At 38.0% G+C, this 18,621-nt stretch overlaps 1 protein-coding gene across 1 annotated transcript in view; it reads left to right on the forward strand.

Annotated features, from left to right (window-relative positions):
- Positions 1–18,621, forward strand: part of GTF2F2 (general transcription factor IIF subunit 2) — a 79,048-nt gene that overhangs the window by 54,011 nt on the left and 6,416 nt on the right. Inside the window, exon 7 of the mRNA XM_036386194.1 lies at positions 14,662–14,761. Coding sequence (XP_036242087.1) covers positions 14,662–14,761 — 100 coding nt within the window. The remainder of the gene's footprint in view (positions 1–14,661; positions 14,762–18,621) is intronic.

The raw sequence follows: 18,621 nt of genomic DNA on the forward strand, positions 1-18,621 counted from the left end.
AGCATTCAAATACTCTGCATCAAGAAATTCCGCCATTTATTTACAAGTTGTCTGAAGCACTGCTTTCTCAGTTTTCTGGGGATTTTCCTGTGATTTAATGCCTACTACTTGTGGTATTCACATTATACAGTTGTTTCCTATTCCTGAACTGAATGAATCCATACACCTCAGTCATACCTGTATATCTCATTTTTTTCATTTTTTTATTTTTTGGCCCTGAAGAGTTCTACTCTTTTTTTTCTTAGAATGTAACTTGTTACATTCCTCTGTGTATTTATACCAGGGAAAATTAGTGCCCCAAGAGTTCTTGTTTCTTTTATTATCCTTTCAGAGAAAAGACCACAATTTATAATGAAATACTCTTTCATTAATTGCAGTTGGTATCATACTCTCCAGGAAATAGCCATCCTTGCTACTGAGGATACATAGAATAATAATGGTGAAATCTCACCCTGGCTTCTCAAGCTTTTTCCTCAGGTTCATTTTTGCATTACTGTTACATCAGTGTGCCACAAAATGTCACAGCAATGTGTCAGCCTCACCTTTCAGGTGCTTGTAAGAAGGGATCCTGTGTGTGTGATGTCAGTGACTCTAAAGTCACCTGGCTGGCTGTATGGACCGTGGGTGGTGTGGGGAGCCAGCTGGCCTGGGAGTGCAGGGCTCTGGCATTCTGAGCAGCTCACATGGCTGCACTGTCAGAGAGAAGGTTCTGTAGATACTTTGGCAGTCCGTGAGCTGGAGTCTAAGGTAGATTTTGTCATTTTTGTCACCATAGCAAGCCATAAAAATGGCAGTTGTAAAATAAAAGGAATTGCATTAATTTCTGTCAGCAGCTGCTGAGGATACTGGGAAAGCATATTTTGTTTTGGGAACATCATGTTTGGATTTCCAAAACAAAATTTTGCAGGATTTCTGTTCCATGAAAACTTCAAATGTTGGCTTACCTCCTGATTCAAATATGGGTTTTTTTCTTGAAAGCACAAAAAAACATGTAAGAAAAATTCAGATTTCCAGACAACCCTATTTAGACTTCAGTTGAAGGATTATTTCTTTTTTTTCTACATGTTATTAGTAAGAAACTCTGTTGCATCTACGCTTTTTGCATTTGTATTTCGCTCATCACTGCAATGACTGTTAGTGTCCCAGTGTGCTGCTTAAATTTTCTTTTGCCTAATTTTGTTTCATTACTTCATTGCATAGCCTTCAATAACCTAAGTGCTTTTTTGTTTACACCCTTGACATTCTCAAATGATGATGCTTTTCAGCCATTCTGTAGCTAAGCTATACCTATTTGTCTTGTATGCTTCTGATTACAGAGTAAATATGCAGCTATGGAAAATACACATTCTCTAATGTATATTAGTAGAAGCAGATGGTGCAATCTGTTCATTGATGGAATTTAGTTTCTAAAACTGATTTAATCTGGTTTGCAGCAAATACCATTCTAGTACCGTCTGTCATGGAACATGTACAAAGAGAGATGTCCCATTTCAGGTTGTTTGCATTTTATTGCAATAAAATATTTATTTCAGGTGTTACATGGGGTATGGCATAACAGAACACCTCTTGTAAAGGCACGTTGTTTCAATGCACAATACTACATTGTTCATTATTTGGTATTTTTATATGTTATTATTTTTCATTGACCCTTTTGTATTACAAAGCAGCATGCTGTTGGTCCCCTTTGTAAACCTAGTTTTCATGCAGCCATTAATAGAATTTGCACTTGAGAGGAAACAATGGACAGTTATTTTCTTCATTTATCAAGTGGAGAGGAATTTTAAGTTAATTATAACAGCATTTTGTGTGATTTGGCATTTTTCCCGTTATGAAAAAGAAGTTTCCTTGTTTCTTCAGAATAGAGGATTTTCCAAAATTATGAAGGCCATATAAACATTTTGTGTTCTGCTTCTGCTAAATCAAATGCAGAAGAGAATACAGTGCATAGTACCTGTCTTCTTTAGCTCAGAGATCCTGTATCTCTAAAGCAGGAGGTCTTGGCCTGAAGTGCTGAATTGTCGTACAGGTCTTGAGGCTCTGTATAGCTGGAGAAACAGGCTTGCAGAGGCAGCTTTCTTCTCCCCATGTAACACAAAATGTTTGTAGCTCTAGCAATAAAGAAAGTGGTAGGTAATTTATGTTTCATTTCCTGTTGCAATGAAGGATGTGTGACTCTTCCAAAGTCTTGTGGAGTTATTAAATTAAAGGATGTAGTGGAGCAGAGCAAGTAGTCCAAAAAGTATTGCAGAAATAACATGATATAAAAGCATCTGTTTAGGAAAAAAAACTGTTGGGTTTCTTATCTTTCTGAATAATTGTTTGACTGTTCTCTACATTTTAAAAATTAAATATTTGCTGCAGCTGGTTTTGGGGGAGATTTTTAAGTAATTCTGTTCTCCAGTTCTTCTCTCTAGAATGTCTTAACCTTCTCTAGACTTAAAACTAAATTTAAAAGTTGATTTTGGGGATTTTAAACAGCTCCAAAGGGCTTTCACAACTTTCACAAAGGATGATTTGTTTCTCTTTTCCCCTAGAGATGCTTATAATTTTGTTTTTGTACAAAAGCAATAAAAAATAACAACAAAAATTATTGTGTCTTTCAAGATGATTATGTAAACCAAAATGAACTTAATAAGAGACATGTCAGTAGAAAAAAGAGCACTTTTGTTTCATCTAATCAAAGAATGGCTTGTGTTGGAAGGGATCTTAAGCATCACGTGGTTCCAAACCTCTGCCATAAGCAGGGACACATTCCACTAGAAGATGTAGTAAAATATTAAATATATGTGATATCCCATGATTGTTCTTGGAAGTATACCATGTATACCACTGAAGAAAGAGCAGATATCCCGCAGTTCACATCATTCTGACCTGACCTGTATTGACTGCTGTGTGTTCTCCGCCAACAGCAGTGTGAATTGTTGAGTCCAGAGAACTTCTCCCATTGATGTTAACTGTTTTTAAAACACTGTTGCTCTAAATGTCTCTAATATTGAGCTAGCTTTTTATAAAGTTACATTTTTTTTTTAGCAGTTTTAAGTGTGGTGGGTTAACTTTGGCTGGCTGCCAGATGCCCACCCAGCTGCTCTCTCACACTTCCTCTTCATCAGGGCAGTGAAAAAAAATTATATGGAAAATATCATGGGTCAAGTTAAAAGCAGTTTAATGGAAGAAAGCAAAGGCTGTGTGTGGAAGCAAAACAAAAATATAGATTTAATCTCTACTTCCCATCAGCAGGCCACTTTATGGGAAGCTGGGCCCCAGTGCACATAGCAGCTGCTTCAGAGAGAACACCTTCATAAGGAGTGTCATACTCCTCCTTTCTCTTACCTTTTCTTGCTGAGGATGACACCATATGGAACAGGGTATGCCTTTGGTCAGCTGGGGTCAGCTGTCCTGGCTGCATCCCCTCCCAACCTCTTGCCCATCCCAGGCTCCTGGCCCCTGGGGGTGCTGCTCAGGCACTTCTGGGGCTGCTGTGGGGGAGGCTCAGCCTGTCCCTGTCAGATTCAGTGCACTGATAGATGCTGTTTTACACTTCCATTTGAGAAACATACTCACACTCAATTAAAAACTATAGAAGTTTTGTTTTAAAAGTGTTTTAGACACTTTTCTCAGTAATAATGGTTTCACAGTTTATTAGTACAGTAATAATGGTTTCACGTTACATTTCATGTTTGGATTACTGACTAACAAATTCAGTTAATGACAAACCAGTGAAATTTATGTGGAGCATTTCTTCTTGTATGTATGCATTTTTAAAAATTGCAACCTTAAGTTTAATTAAGGAACACTGTGCAAATCAAGCTTTAAAATACAATGGTCCTGAAACTTCTTTCATTACTCTTTCCCTCTCCCCCCTTCCCTGTGGAAGGCATGCTCAACCAAATTGGACATGAATGGAGTCTGCTTTCACACAGCTCTTATGGAAAACCCAATTATCCAGTTTCCTGTTGGGGAAGCTAGACAATGCTTATGCTTCAGCCACTAACTGGTTTTGGAATTTGTCATGCCAGACAAATCTGTAATCAAATCTTTGGGGATTTTATTTAATAACAGAATAGGTATGGCTTCACAAAGTCTGGGTGAGTTTCTTTGTGCTTACAAATAAGATGCACTCTTCTGAAAATCTCTAATTAAGAGAATACTAATGTAGCAGACCTCAAAGTGCATGGAGCTAAGTTTATTTCTTAACAAGTAAGTTCTCTAGGGAGTGTTCCAAAGATGATGTTCTGAACTACTAAGCTTATGTTGGTTTCTTCTTTGAAACAAAGGCTGAGTTATTTTTTAAATTATATTTTTTCAAATGCAAAATCTTAATGCTTTCTGGACTCAGTTGCCTTAAAACCTAGTCATGTCCTTGTTGTGCCTTGTGATTATCAGTGTGCTTTTTAAAGAAAGCTACTTTGAAATAACTTTGAGAATTGTTGGTTTAAAGATATAGCAGAGCTTGAAGCGGAGTCTTGAGCTGCAGTCTCTTGATCCTGAAAGTATTTTCACTTTACTGAGAGCTTTTATTTGGGCTAATGGTGATACAGCTGTGACTTTGATAAGCACTACCCTGAAGATGATGCACAGAAGGCAAGTTAAAGCTTTTAATAAAGTAACATCCAGATTTGCCCTCTGCAGCAGCATTTCAAAGACCAGACCTTGAGGAGGATGACTCAAACCAAATTGAATGATGCAGGGCTGCTGCAAAACCTTCCTTCACAACCTGGCGAGCAGGAGCAGAGTCCTGTGGCAGGTGACGACCCTTTGGTGGCCCTTTTTCCCCATTGCCATCACCTGCCAGCTGCAGAGCAGCCCTGCAGCTCCAGCCCTGTTCCTGCTTGCTGGGCTCCCTCCACACAACTGGTGTCTCTGCCTCTAGCTTTGCTGCAGCTCCATATCCTCTTGCTCTGTTTGTGGGAGCACAGTTCCCACTTGAACAGGTGAGGGACATCCAGCAGTGATTTTCCAGTGAAGGTGGCCAGGTATGTAATATATTGGGAGAGGGAGTTGGAGGAGCACTTGTTTTGCAAAATAGGAGGGGGTAAAATGTAATTAAACTACTTGAGCAAATGCAGCAGAGCAATAGTTCTGTACAACAGGCAAAGGAAATACAATTGGCTGAAAGAATGATTATCAAAGTTGTAAAAAATCTCCAGTTTTCTGATTTAACTGATATATCTTTCAGTCTGTGTCGTGTTACCTCTTTTTTCCCATGGCTTGCAGGAGAAACTGGTAAATTTTCAACTTGAGGGATGAACAAGACTGCTTTTTCACATGGATTGAGGAGAAAGACAGGTTTCTTTCCTGCATTTGCTTTGGTTTTTATAGCATAGGGTTTCTAGGGTTGCTGACCTACCGAGCTCTTCTTTTTAACTTAATGCTGGTTTTGTTTGGATTAAGCATGATTTCAGAGTTCAGTTAAAGCTAATTTCATTCTCTTTGTTTGCAGGAAGGAGTGTTGGGTGGGTTAATTCAGCAGTTCTACATGAGCTAATTCTGCAGTTTAGTGCAACCATATGTTCAAACCATTGAACAGCAGCTGAACTGTGCAAGATTCCCCTCTAAGCTATCAAAGGCAGTGTATAGTCATTAACCCATGGGCACGTGCAGTACATTCTCCCAGCACCTGCCTTTCAGTGCCCTTTGCAGCAGCTCTGGACGGTTGTTTTTAAGCGTATTTTAACTGAAGGGAAGGGTGCGTCCTCAAAAAGGTGTTCTTGCTATCCAGCATTTTAGAGTCTGCAGGCTAAGGAAGGGAAAAACCTTGAGGATTTGAGCCAGCTAGGTTTTCTAGGGAAGCAGTCCAAATGTTTTCCAGATTGTCACAAACTGTTAAATTGTTTACAGTAAATTTTAACTGGAAGATCCCCAATTGAGCCAGATGCCATAGCTGTTTGCAGAACAATCAGGAGAGTGGTGAAGTATTTGGGAATTGGAGTTTTAGAGATGGCAGCATGTAGTTGAAGGCAGAGTGCTGGCAGCTGCAACTTAATAAAGGCATTTTGCAGGAGAAGGGGAGGAGAGGTTCAGATTGAAGAGATGTAGCTGAGGTGCTGTAGGGATTTTTTTTTCGTTTAGGACTTGTAGCCAAGAGTCTGCCTCTTTCTTTCCACCTCCTTAGCTGTGAGCAGTTTCATTGTGGAGTGAATTGACTGAGCTTGTAAATCATCCATCCTTTTACCACTAATTGAGGAGCTAGGCCTTTCAGGGTATGGTAAGATGCACCTTTTCTGTCTTAACAAACTAGTTGTTAAAATTCTCTTTTCTTGTCCCCATTAGCAAAATGTACACAATTTCTGTATCTGCAAACTGACAAGAACTATTTGGCTTTGTGTTGCCCAGACCTAAAAATGCCTGTTACTTCTACCGTTGATTTCAAAACAGCTCCAAGCACAACAGATGAGTTTTGGCAGGAGAACAAAGATTTCTAATTTTGAGACAAGTCTATTTGTTTTACTTTTAAGATTAATTGTTCAGAATTTAGAATTCCTCTTCTAAAATCTGAATTGAAATCATGTCTAGCATGTAAATCCGTTTGTTGTGGAGAAATTTGAGGACTGAGAAAAATAGGAGCAAGAAAGGAAATTGAATCTTTGAAAATGGAAGTGAGAAAGAAGATTTTATTTGGCTTTAATTCAGGAGCTAATATTAATTTTAAAATTAAAGGGCTGAGCTTTTTCTCTCTTGCTTAGTTTGCTAATGAGTCACTTTTCCTAGATCACCTTCTCTAGTATTAGTAATGGGCTTGTGAGGCTGCTCCCCCGGATCCAGGATCTGCTCTGTGGTTACTCATCCCTACAGTATTTCAGATGCTGGCATCTGCCTGTGCTGTATAGAGTGCAGTGTCCACTCTCAAAGGGTTGGCTCGGAGGCAAAGGCCTGTGGATCATCAACATGATATCTTAGCTGAACAAACCCAAAAGCTTTTCAACCTACTTTTCCCCCTTTCTTGCTATTTTTCAGGAGTATGTGCACCAGACTCCTGCCTATTCAGCCATTCCTACTGTGTTGTCCTTCTCTTGCAGCCTCTGTGCTCTCTCTCTTTTTCTGTGTGAGAATGATGTGTGTCATGTACATTTGCATGGTTCTTTATAGCTCTCTCCCCAAAATCTCACTTGCATTCCCATTTCTCCTGGCATGTTGCCTAATTTTTTGTTTGGTGTACCTTATCACTCTGCTAGTCTCAAACCTTTTCTCATGCCTGTGGTCAAGGTACCCTTACATTCTCCAGACAACACAAATGGACATCCAGGTATTACTTCATTCTCGTTTTAGACCTTTTTGTCACTGGAATAAGCCACAAGTATAAAGCACCGTGGTATAAAAATCTACTGTGTTTTAATCCACTTAGGAACTAAGATGAAGTGTCCCATATGGAGCTACAGCCTGTAACTGAGCATGCATGGATGCACTTTTACCCTGACTTAGTCCTCAGGGAAGACCTTCCCCTTTAGCTCTGCTTTTGCTTGTTCTTGAACTTCATCTTATTACTTGTGTTAGGCAGGAAACAGGGCAGAACAGAGATGTTTGTGCTATGTGTATTAATAAGAAAATACTGGAAGTGTGGCAGGAACCAATAATGGAGAGTTCTTTTCCTTCTGGGCACTAATTGACTGACTATGATGACCATAGGTTGGAAAGGAATGCAAAATCCTGACATTTTTAACAACTGCAAAGCTGCAAACCTTTCTGCTCTTCCAGAGTACATGAATTGTAATAAGGAAGTGTTCATTTCTTTGCAATAAATGGTAGGACAAGAGGAAACAACCTCAAGCTATACCAGGGGAGGTTTAGATTGCATTGTAGGAAACATTTTTTCACTGAAGTGGATGTCAAGCATTGGAACAGGCTGCCAAGGGTAGTGATTGAGTCACCATCCCTGGAGACATTAAAAGACCTGGAGGGACACTCTGGGACATGGTTTAGTGGTGCATTTGGCAGTGCTGGGTTAATGGTTGAAATTAAAGACCTTTTCCAACCTAAATGATTTTGTGGTTGGTTGTGTGATTTTCTATCAATCAACAGCCTAAACAGTGCTGAAAGGGCCTTTTCACCTGGGAGGCAAGGGGGTGATGCTGTGACCCAAGTCCTCCTGAAAGCACAAGGAGGATGCAAAGGCTGCCTTGCTTCACAAGGTTGAATGGGAATCTCTGCCCTTAAGGATATGGGTCATGGACCCTTTTCACTGGAAAACAGGGTGGGTGCTGAGTAAAAGGGGGAGGCAACAAACAAACAGAGATCCAGACCTGGACAGACAAGCCTAATAGAGGCAGGGCCAAGAAACAAACCTTGTCAGCTGCACTAATGGATAGGCTATTTATAACCTCATTTAATAAAGAAGATTCCTCTGAGGTATGATTCCTTCTTGAACTTCGCCTCAGATAAAACTCTTCCAACCTTGTCCCCAGTGTGGACCAGGCAATGCCAGAGCTTGACTTCATCAGTGTCAGAATGCTTCCAGTGGAAGTATCAGTAGACACACATGAGCTTGATTAAAAATATCTGTGATGTCAAGCAGATGTTACAATTTTTTTCATGCTAATTGCATTAGGGCATCACTTAACATGTTCAAAGTAGTGCATCAAACAAATAGAGAAAATTATTCAATTATATCACTACTAATGCTAAAATAGGTTTTATTTTATCTTTATATTATTTGTTTACACAAGCTTAGCTGAAAAGGTTTTAGTCATTTGCAATACTAAACTCAGAGAGGAAATCTTGGATTGGTTTTAATCAATTATTCACTTTTTGTCAATCCAGAAAATAAAATGCATAAGAAATTGTTACTTATTGTTGAATTGCCATTTATATCATCTGATGTTCTGTACTGGAGGAAGATACAATATGTAGAATTGGAGTCTTCAGTTGTGGCTGTGGTAGCTGTCTGAGAATTAGACATGAAATTGTCATATATTCCTATGATTCATTGCTTATCCTTCAGCATATATAGTTGAAGATGTCAACTTCAGAAAAATCTAATATCTGAACACATAGTAATTACAGCTCTTTTCTTGAAATGCCAGGGTTTCAGGACTTAAAATTAGTTATAAATCATATCCTGTATTAATAATCTGAAACAGTTATTTAACGCTGGCAAATGCGCTTCTTAATGCCATTTTCATTCGGTTCCTGCTCTTCTCTGTCTGCCTGTCTAGTCTTCAGAAATGGGGACAGACTCCCTTTGCTTTGACTGTGCTGGAGTAACGCCGAGTGTCTGAAGAGCAGTGGATTCATCCATGCGATGGAGGCTGTCATCCGCCTCCATGGAACGTGAGACAGTGGGGCTCCTTGCAATGAAACGCAACGTGCAGAATTTGCATGTTGTTCTTATCTTTGAGAATATATGACAGATTGTTTGGTGTAGCGACAGATTGTCATTCTTATTATTAGACAGTGCGTGTTTTTACTGGTGTGGCCATTCTAGTAATTTCCTATGTTGTTTGTGCTTGAGCACTGCCATGGGGTTGTTTTAGCAGAATGTGCACCATGAGGTGCTGAAGTTCTTTAGTTCTCACAGAATGAGTGAACTTTTTAAAGTTTCAGTATCTTAAAAGAATGTTCATCTCTTGTTGATTATCTGCTTGCTTCTTACATTACTGCTATTCTTGCTTGGAGAGAAAGTCAAAAGAGATGCTACCTGAACCTCAGCAAGGTGCAGAAGTCCAAATGAACCAAAGAAGAGTAGCTGTGAGGCTATATTGTTGCATTTATTTTATTAGTTTGTTTTGGATGAGATATTTCAGGATGTGCCTACTTCTGTCATGTTTGGGATGCTTAGAGAAATAAGGAAGCAAAGGAAAAGCTTCATAGCCCATATCAGGTATCATGAAACTTCATGTAATTCAGCTGTCAATGCCTGGTTCTAGTACAAGATTACTGAGTAAGGGACGATGAGAGAATTAGTCCTTGGCTTTCAGTTCCCTGGTATTGGACTGGGAACTTCTGTGAGCAATTAGAGAAAAGCTACAAAACTGTGCAAAGATGGAGAGTTTGTGTTTCTTCTCCTCCAAAGCTTTGGGCAGTGGGCCTGCTTTCTTCTAGTGCATTGGTGTTACTGCAGAGAGAGAAGAAACACAACTTTTCCTTTTTTTGCATCGGTAAGGCTGACTCCTTACTTACTGGTGCCCTGTGTACAGATAGCCAAGCAGAAAAAAGTACATAAACTCTCTTATCTGTGAAATAATTTCTTTAGGAAGGCAAAGAATTCGAGCCCTAGCAGTGTTTGTGATTAATACCTGCTTCAAATCTTTGAAACATTTGTTTTGTGACAAAAGATTAATCACAGTAGATTATTAGTTCTAAAGGTCTTTGGTTTATTTTTTGTTGCTGAAAATTACATGTATTTAAAAAACAATGAATATCTCCTCCTAGGAATGTACATACTGTCTTCATCTGTCTTCTTGTATGAGTTTGCTACATGTTGCCAAGTCCTGTGGAATTATTTCCAGTCTGTTTGAATGTTTTTTTCCCCTTATTCAAGTATAAGCACAATGACAAATCAAAGCTGTGGTATGAAATGTGTTTTGCTGGGAAATGACCATGGTGAATTCGATGCCGTGCTGGTTACTTGCTGTATTTCAAGGTGGAAGAGCTATATTTGATCTTGGGGGCGGAAGAGAAAACCACAGTGTGCAGGCTGGTGGCTGCTCTGTTGCTAATTCATTGGCAGTTTGGAGGAAAATATATCTCCATTTTCTCTTTATTTTTTAGGCCAGATATTAGCATGAAGTATGGCTCTATCTATTTCAACAAGAGTTTGGATATTTGTCTATTGTTCAGAGCGATAACTAAGTCTTTTAACTCCTGCAAATCACAATAAAGGGTAATAGGTAAAAAGCCACTGCTCCTTTAAATCAGTGCCACCAGTGACTCAGAATATCTATTGATTTTTTTTCTTTATTCCTACCAGCAGTTTCGTTTAAGATTCAGCAGGTCCACTCTGAGACAATTCTGCATAAAGCACTGCCGGATATTCTTGTTTAATACTGCTTTTTAAATTCTGTTTAAGAAATTTTAAATAATTAAAAGTAATTATATCTGTAACATGTTTTAACATCTGTCTAAAAGGCTAGTACAATTTCCAGTTTATACCTTTTGTTATGTATTTTTAAGTGTATAATTACTGGAATGTATAAATTTATATATTTAATCAAATTTTTTCAGACAACATCTATGCAAATTTAAAAAGTCAATTATATTCCCCCAGACATACTACTTTCTGAATATAACAGAATTGCAGCATGATTTTGAAAAAAACCCAAACAACCATGCTGTATTTTCCCTGCAGATAGTGTCTGTATCAGCAAATCATCTGGACAAAATGATTATGGGCTGTTTGTCTTTACCCTTCATAATGCGCTAAGCAAATTTCAGTGCTTCATCCCCATGTGAACCACTTGCTAATATGGTGTTTATACCATGTTTGTCAGTCCCTTTATTCATGCATTTTTGTGAGGCAAATTCCAGATGTGCATCAGCTATTATTCCATGTAGGATTGTGTGACAATATTCCACCTGCAAGCCCAGTGGAAGGAAGGTAAAGGAAGATAACCTGAGGCTCTGTGAAATTGTGAAAGCTGCAGAAAAATAAATGGGAAGGGCAGCCATAAGGGAGAAGAGCAAGATGCATGTGTAGAATAAAAGCTATTAATAAAAAGCTTTGCCTCCTGAGTCACCATGCTTCCCATATAAATTTCCATATTGGCATGTGGCCACGGCTGTAATTGTTTGCATTAAAAAGTAGTATCAGGAATGTAGTGTATTTTCACCTCTCACTACAGCAGTAGAAACCAAAAGAAAAGGTTAACATTTTACTGTAAACCAGTGTTCTAAAGACCATCTGAGATCTGTGAGATCTGTGGTTGTAATTTGGAAACCTTTGGCAAGAAATATCAATGTACAACACAAATATCTCTGAAATTCCAGAGACATACATTTGTAGCTGATGTATTTGTTACTTGCTATGTATAGATCTTTCTGAAGTCTTCTGCCATTTCACAAACAAGCTTAGATGGTCCCTCTCCATTTTCACTTGGTTGGCTTTCATTCTGTTTCCTAAGCAGGCAGTAAGTTTTTCTTTGTTTTCAAGATTATATGCTGGAGAACTTTACTTGTTAAGTGTACCTTCACTTCCATCAACCTTCGAAGGGAGGCCTCTGAGAAGTCTATTAGCTCTCTTACACATTTGGTTTTCTACTGATTTGGAAATTTGGAGGTTAACATAAAAGAGCTGAAATGCATATCCTGCATGGGGAGTGAAAAATGTTAAGAAATAAATTGCTAGTGTACTTTTGGGCAAAGAAGAATTAATTTAAGGAAGCCGCACTGAATGGGGGTTGAAATTTCCTCTATTGTAATTTTAAAATGCCAGATCAGGAAGAGGCCTTGAACATGAGTGGTATCTAAAGTCCATGGCTGACAATTCATCATTGAAGAGTTCTTTGGCTGTGTATGTGAAGAAATAGAGATATTGTTAATTTACATTGTAAAGAGTAATGAATATAAAGCCCAGTGCAAGGAGGATTAATCATGAAGATAGGTCACTGTTGAATGCCTGGCGCTCCCTGAAAGCGTGACACCATCTGATGTACTTAAGTATTGTTAGGACCCTCTACTGTAGCTGTTATGAGAAGGACTCTGGAGCTACATTGTAAATCAAATAACTTAATCTGATGCACATGAAGTTGGTGCGGTGGCCTTGGAGGGGAAGAGGGTGACAAGAATTCCCAGTTTGTCTCAAGGAGCCCCTGTCTCATGAACAGGAGCAGTATCAGTAAATGGGTTGAGCAGGAAATCTCCTTTATGAAGGAAAAATGGGGGGAGAAGTGAGATGAGAAATAGCTAGAATACAGGAGAGGAAGAACTGGAAAACTCCCCAGATCAAACAAATAGAAACATGATGAACTGGAAAAAAATAAAGGAATTAAAGCCAAACTATGTAAAAATTAAAGCTAAACTATTTAAGAATTTAAAAAGTCATTGGGACCAAAAAGAAAAATATTAAGCAATGGAGAAGTAGAGAAAAAGACAGATTTGTAGAAAAGATAGTGATTTAATTTTGGTCTATGCCTTTTGTGAAACATGAGTTTAGAAGATGTTTCGTAACCAGATGAAGAAAATCTTTTAAATCATTTAATTAGACTGAAGGCCAAAAGATAAACTCTTGTGATAAGCAAAACATTTTCACTGTTCATTTACCTTCCAATTGATTTTCCTTCTTCCTTTTGCAGACTTGTCATTTTTTCTGTAGTTTTTACTGCTCTTAAGCAACCATTGCCTCATGTTCTACATTTTTATGATAGAAAGATTCAAGAGGAAGCAAGTTTATCTATGTATGAGAAAACACTGTCTCTGCCTACTGTCCAGCAATACCAGCTATAAGGGATGATTTTCTTCCTTTCAAGTCACTACAGCTGGAGAATTTATTTCTTGATTTATTACTTCCTGCAAATGTAATTTATTTAGGTTGTTCAGGTGTTCATTCAGAAACACGCTAAATTTAAATTTTATCTTTTTGGGTGTAAATGATATCTTTACAAAAATAAATCAGTGAACTCAAACATTTACAGTTTTTAAAGATCTGTCAGTTTTGTAATTTGTATGCTTTACACTAGTAAACATGCAGTTATTATTGGCATTAAGGTCACCATATTAATTTTTGTTTGGAAAGAAGCAAGCATCACTGTGCATTTATTGGGCTGTGTTATACTGTGTTTAGTGGAAATTGACTCCTCTGCCTACAGGATGCACCTTTGGAAACAAAACTGCTTCACTGATAATTAACATTTTAATCAGATGTGCCATAAAGCCATTGTGTCTAAAAGGCCATGTCCTGTGCTTTTCTAGAGCTTGGTGTCTTGCCTCTTCATTTCAAGTAGAAATTCTTGAGTGCTAAATCTGAATTAAATGGAACACTCCATCTACATCAACATACAGAAGCTTTAAATTACATAGGGATGAGCTTTACAAGATGTCCTCAACCAGTGACCTTCTGAGAGTCTTTCCCAAAGAGAATTGAAGGTCACCTATTGTTATCTGTGTGATAGAGACTTGATTGCACATTGATTTGAAGCTGGGTAGATTTTTCTGTCTTCATGTCTTTATAATGCTCTTAAAACTGTTATTTGCACTCTCTTACTGTACTGTAATGCCAAAAGAAAGGTCACAGAAATTTATGTTTTTACATTTCAATATCTAAGAGAAGGTTATGGGTTAGCAGAGGTGGATGAAAAGCTTTTTTCATCCCTCAGCTGAGTAAGCTGTGAGATTCTGCATTCATTTGGGTTGGGTTTGATCTTTTTTAAGAGCAAGGGCTTTTTTTGAATCTGAGCATTAGGTTTTTGCAGTGAAATTTGTGTTCAAAATTCGGTTTTAGTATCTTCTCTTCAGCTGTTTGATTTTCAGCATTTCAATATCTTCTGTAGCATACAGCACCCTATGAACTTCAGTTCCTATGAGCTATTAGTTCAGCACCCACTGAACTAATAGTTCAGTGTCCTTGAGCAAAAATAGAGTAAGAAGAACTTAATCCAGAAGAGTGCATCTGTTTTGCCTTATAGATTGTTTACATCTGATCCTTGATAATAGTTGGTTCATAGCTGCAGATTTTTAGACTTCACTTTCAGTGTGTGCTGGTCTGAACTTTTTATTCTTGTTTTCTTTTTGTAGATTACAGATAGAAGAATCTTCTAAACCTGTAAGGTTATCACAGCAGCTGGACAAAGCTGTAACCACGAACTATAAACCAGTGGCTAATCATCAGTATAATGTAAGTAGCTTTTAGTATTTTCTCTTCTTCAGGAGGAATTTGGCTTAGGACTCCAGGACTGCTCTGCTGCTGTCCAGCAGCTCTTTTGCTCATAGTTGGCCACTGTCTTTGTCAATGCTCTATGTCACCTGATTTCTCCTTGATTTTGTCTTCTGGGGATCTTCTTTCTGTCTCAAGACCAGTATCACCCTTGGGGCTAAGGTCTGCCAGTCGTAACTGTCTTGTGTTATCTGATGGAGGGCAGACCACCTTCACCCAACCCTTTTTAGTGGCTTTATTACATTTTCCTCTAATCTTTTTTTTAATGTAATTTTGACATTTGTGGATGAAAGGCAGTTCTGGCTTTGTGCTATGAGATGTGGAAACACTCTTTTGAGCCAAATAACTTACCATCTGCAGGAGAGTAAAGGACTTGAAAAGAATCATTAGTTTCCAGTCCTTTGGAGGAATTGGCAACAAGTAGAAAAGAGTAACAGCTGATAATTTTTCTGTTTCCTACCTTCACAGTACATGTTATTGGCATCATTGGCTTTGTCAATATTACACCCACACTGCTGTTCCAGATCAGTTGATGTACATATAAACTATAACGTCCTTTTCCTTAAAGATACTCTTTGAGTATGTTGAATGTGAGTAACATTAAGTCATACTGAAAATGAATCACTGTGTTAGTCATTTAAACTTTTTCACTTTTTATTAAGATTTTATTTACATAAAACAAGTGACAATATACTGGATGATATTTAAGCATTATTATGAAAGTCAGTCTATTGCCACAGAACCAGAAATAATAATTTTTCTCTCATGGGTCTATTTTGTAGTAGTTACTGTTCAAAGTCTGCTCTTTACATGGATGATCATACCAATATAACTGTAATAACAGCTGAGGGAATGCCATTTAACCAAAACAGTCACACTGATGTGTCCTACTGTGCAGATGCAGTTTTACATCAGTATATTGTTTTAGGATGCTGCTGGTGTTCTTTAATTTTTGAATGAGCTTTGGTAGGGTACAGCTTCTCTTTTTAGTGGGATGCTGTTCCATTTCCCTGACACCAGCATAATTATGGCAGTATGACTACAGCCTAGAGATAATCTTTGTATCTTTATTCCAGCTGCAAACTGCAGGTCACCATATCATTATGGTAATTTAAATCTTGTGTGAGATTGAGGGGGTATAACTAGGCCTGTTAAAAGTGATGATGCTCTTGTGTCCTAATTATTATATTTTTATTGGTTACATAGCTGTCCATGGTCATGGAAATCCATCAGCAGTGTGTTTAGTTTTCATGTCTACCCTAAAGGTGTTCTGATGGGAAAAATCTTGTAAGACATTCTTGTACTTGAGTCACCTAGATGTTGCCTTGACTCTAAAGGCCGAGGCATGACTACTTTCTACAAAATCTTTCTGTTCATTAAGTCTTTTATTAAGGTTCAGGTTAAATGGCTAAAAGGGTATATAACTGGGAGAAAAAGTCCATGAATTTTTAAAACCTCTTGGTTGAATTTTTCTGCTGTTTTCAAGCAGCAACTGCTTTCTTAGAACCTGCTGCTTTGCATGTAATTGTATGGTGCTGTGTTGGGGACAAGACTTTCACGAGAAAGAAATAAAAATGTAGAAATTGTCATATATGTTAATACAGTCATCATCTGGGCAGTTTCTGCAGGAAGAATCTACTAAGGAAGAGAGAAAGGGTTAGCATTTCTTGAAGGAAAGAATATAAAATGGGGCTTAATTGTGGCTGCTTCGTGTACCTATAAAGGCACGTACAGCAAGAAGGAGGAGGGAAATAAATTACATGTGGATGGGGAATAGCAATAGCTTGTTTGAATTCAAGGACTGGGAAAGTGATTAGATTATTTTTGCAAGAAATTATATTACACCTATATTTTTATTTGAAGAAATTGCAATTCCATTACAATATATGCTAAGGTTGTAACTTAGCTTTTCTTCTCTGGGGAAAAGACCTCCATTATATCTATAAATATTAAATGTGTTTGCAGAGTTGCAAGGTTAATATTTTTGAAGCTGGCACCTTTCTGTGACTTAATTGTTTTTCATAATACAGCAGAAAGTTTCTTCAGTGCTTCTGGCTAGCCTTTCAGAGGCTTCTTTTAGTGGTTTCTTGGTGGTCCTCTCTTCCCAATGTCCTGTACTGAAGAGGTTGGTACCCATGCTCCAGGAGACAAGAAAACCTTTAGGACTACTTTAGAGTCTTCATCTTTACTTCATCTTTAGATGAAGCTTTGGATTTATTCTAACTTCTCTATGACTTTTATATTCACTGTCTACCAAAGCAGTTACATCAGCTTCAGTATTAATGCCTTTCAAGAAGGCAATTTTAGCAGCTTTTCAGCAAGCTTAGCAACATCCTGGGAAGGTAAACAAAGAGAAATTGATTTCAGTATAAAGTCTTCTGGGGATAAACTCACAACTTCTGTGCTAAACAGCTTGTTCTAAAATGGTCCTTCCTTGAAATCAAATAGTATTTGAATGCTTTTAAATTAAAAATACCACAGAACTTTAAAGACATCTAATTAGTTTACAGTGTAGGTGCATTCTATTACATGACTATTAAAAAGTGCTTTAAGCCTACTACATAGAAGATCCTGTTTGCAAAGAAAACAGGAAGGAAAAAAGTGAAAGGCTGCATTGTAAATTGCTGTGAGCAGTGTATTCACAAGGCCAAAAAGAAGAAATCAGCAACAGAAGACACCAGGCTTTTTTTTTTTTTAGCACTTCTCAATGTGCTCTTCCATCAGACAACAGTGGAAACTGTTGCTGAAGTTAGAGGAAAATGCTAGAGTATTGCTAATTGGAGAGTGGGCAACTGGGGCATCAGCGGCTAGTAACTTTTCAATAAAGGGAGGGTTTGATACACAGTTTTTTATGTGAGTTGATTTTATATATTAATGAATTAAGACTATTAGAATATTCACATGGAATTTTTTTAGTAATTGTCTGCTGGACTTCCAGAAGAAGCAAATGTTTTGACATGCTATTGTTTAAGGGAAGGCCAGTGTCATAGGTTTATGTTCTTCTCGTGTCTGTGGTGCAGCAGTTCTGCTGTGGATCCTGGCAACCAAGATGATGTACTGTCAAGCTGCCTTGCTTGATGTTACAGTTTGCTATGTTGCAAAGCTATTAATGTTTAGAAGATTTATTCTTCTTTAAATGCACTGGCTAAAGAGTTAAATAATTACTCTAAACTGTACTTACTGGATAAAAATCAATAGCGTGATGGGTTTGTGTGGTGAGATTGTAGCTTTTATAACACTGCATGGAGTTAGAAAAGCAGGCAAGTATTTAGTTGTGCACACCCATTTTAGTTTAAAGCAGAAGTAAGAGACTTCAAGCTACAGGTTGGGAACAATTGCTCTGCATCCAGTTTAAAGATGTATATCCATTTCAGAATGTGAAGAAGGTAGTTGGCTGGCTGGAGACCTGGAAGCCACAGCAAAGGTGGCAATATTCTTTAGTCACTTGGGGACAGCTACCAAGAGACAGGCTATTTTCACTCTGAGAGTAGGAGGGAGTTAGCTGGCAAGGATACATAGGAAAAACATGAATTGGGCCATAAAACCAATCTTTCTTCTTTAAAATAAGATCTTTAGTATCTAGTAGATCTGTGCATTTTCATTTATATGCTTTTCATCTGAAGGTCTTCCTTTTGAGAGTCAGATTTGAGCCGTCAGAAGCAGAATGACTGCCATACAGAATTATCTCATTTACAGTCAGGCGCGTGTCCCTTATTGATCACATGCATCTTTTCTGCTGTACATTGTGCTGCTGTGGATTCACCCACGCAGTTTGCCTGAAAGCACTTGATGATTACATGACTTACACCACCTTCTGGATC

Source organism: Molothrus ater, chromosome 2 (genome assembly GCF_012460135.2).
Source record: "Molothrus ater isolate BHLD 08-10-18 breed brown headed cowbird chromosome 2, BPBGC_Mater_1.1, whole genome shotgun sequence".
Classification (NCBI taxonomy): Eukaryota; Metazoa; Chordata; class Aves; order Passeriformes; family Icteridae; genus Molothrus; species Molothrus ater.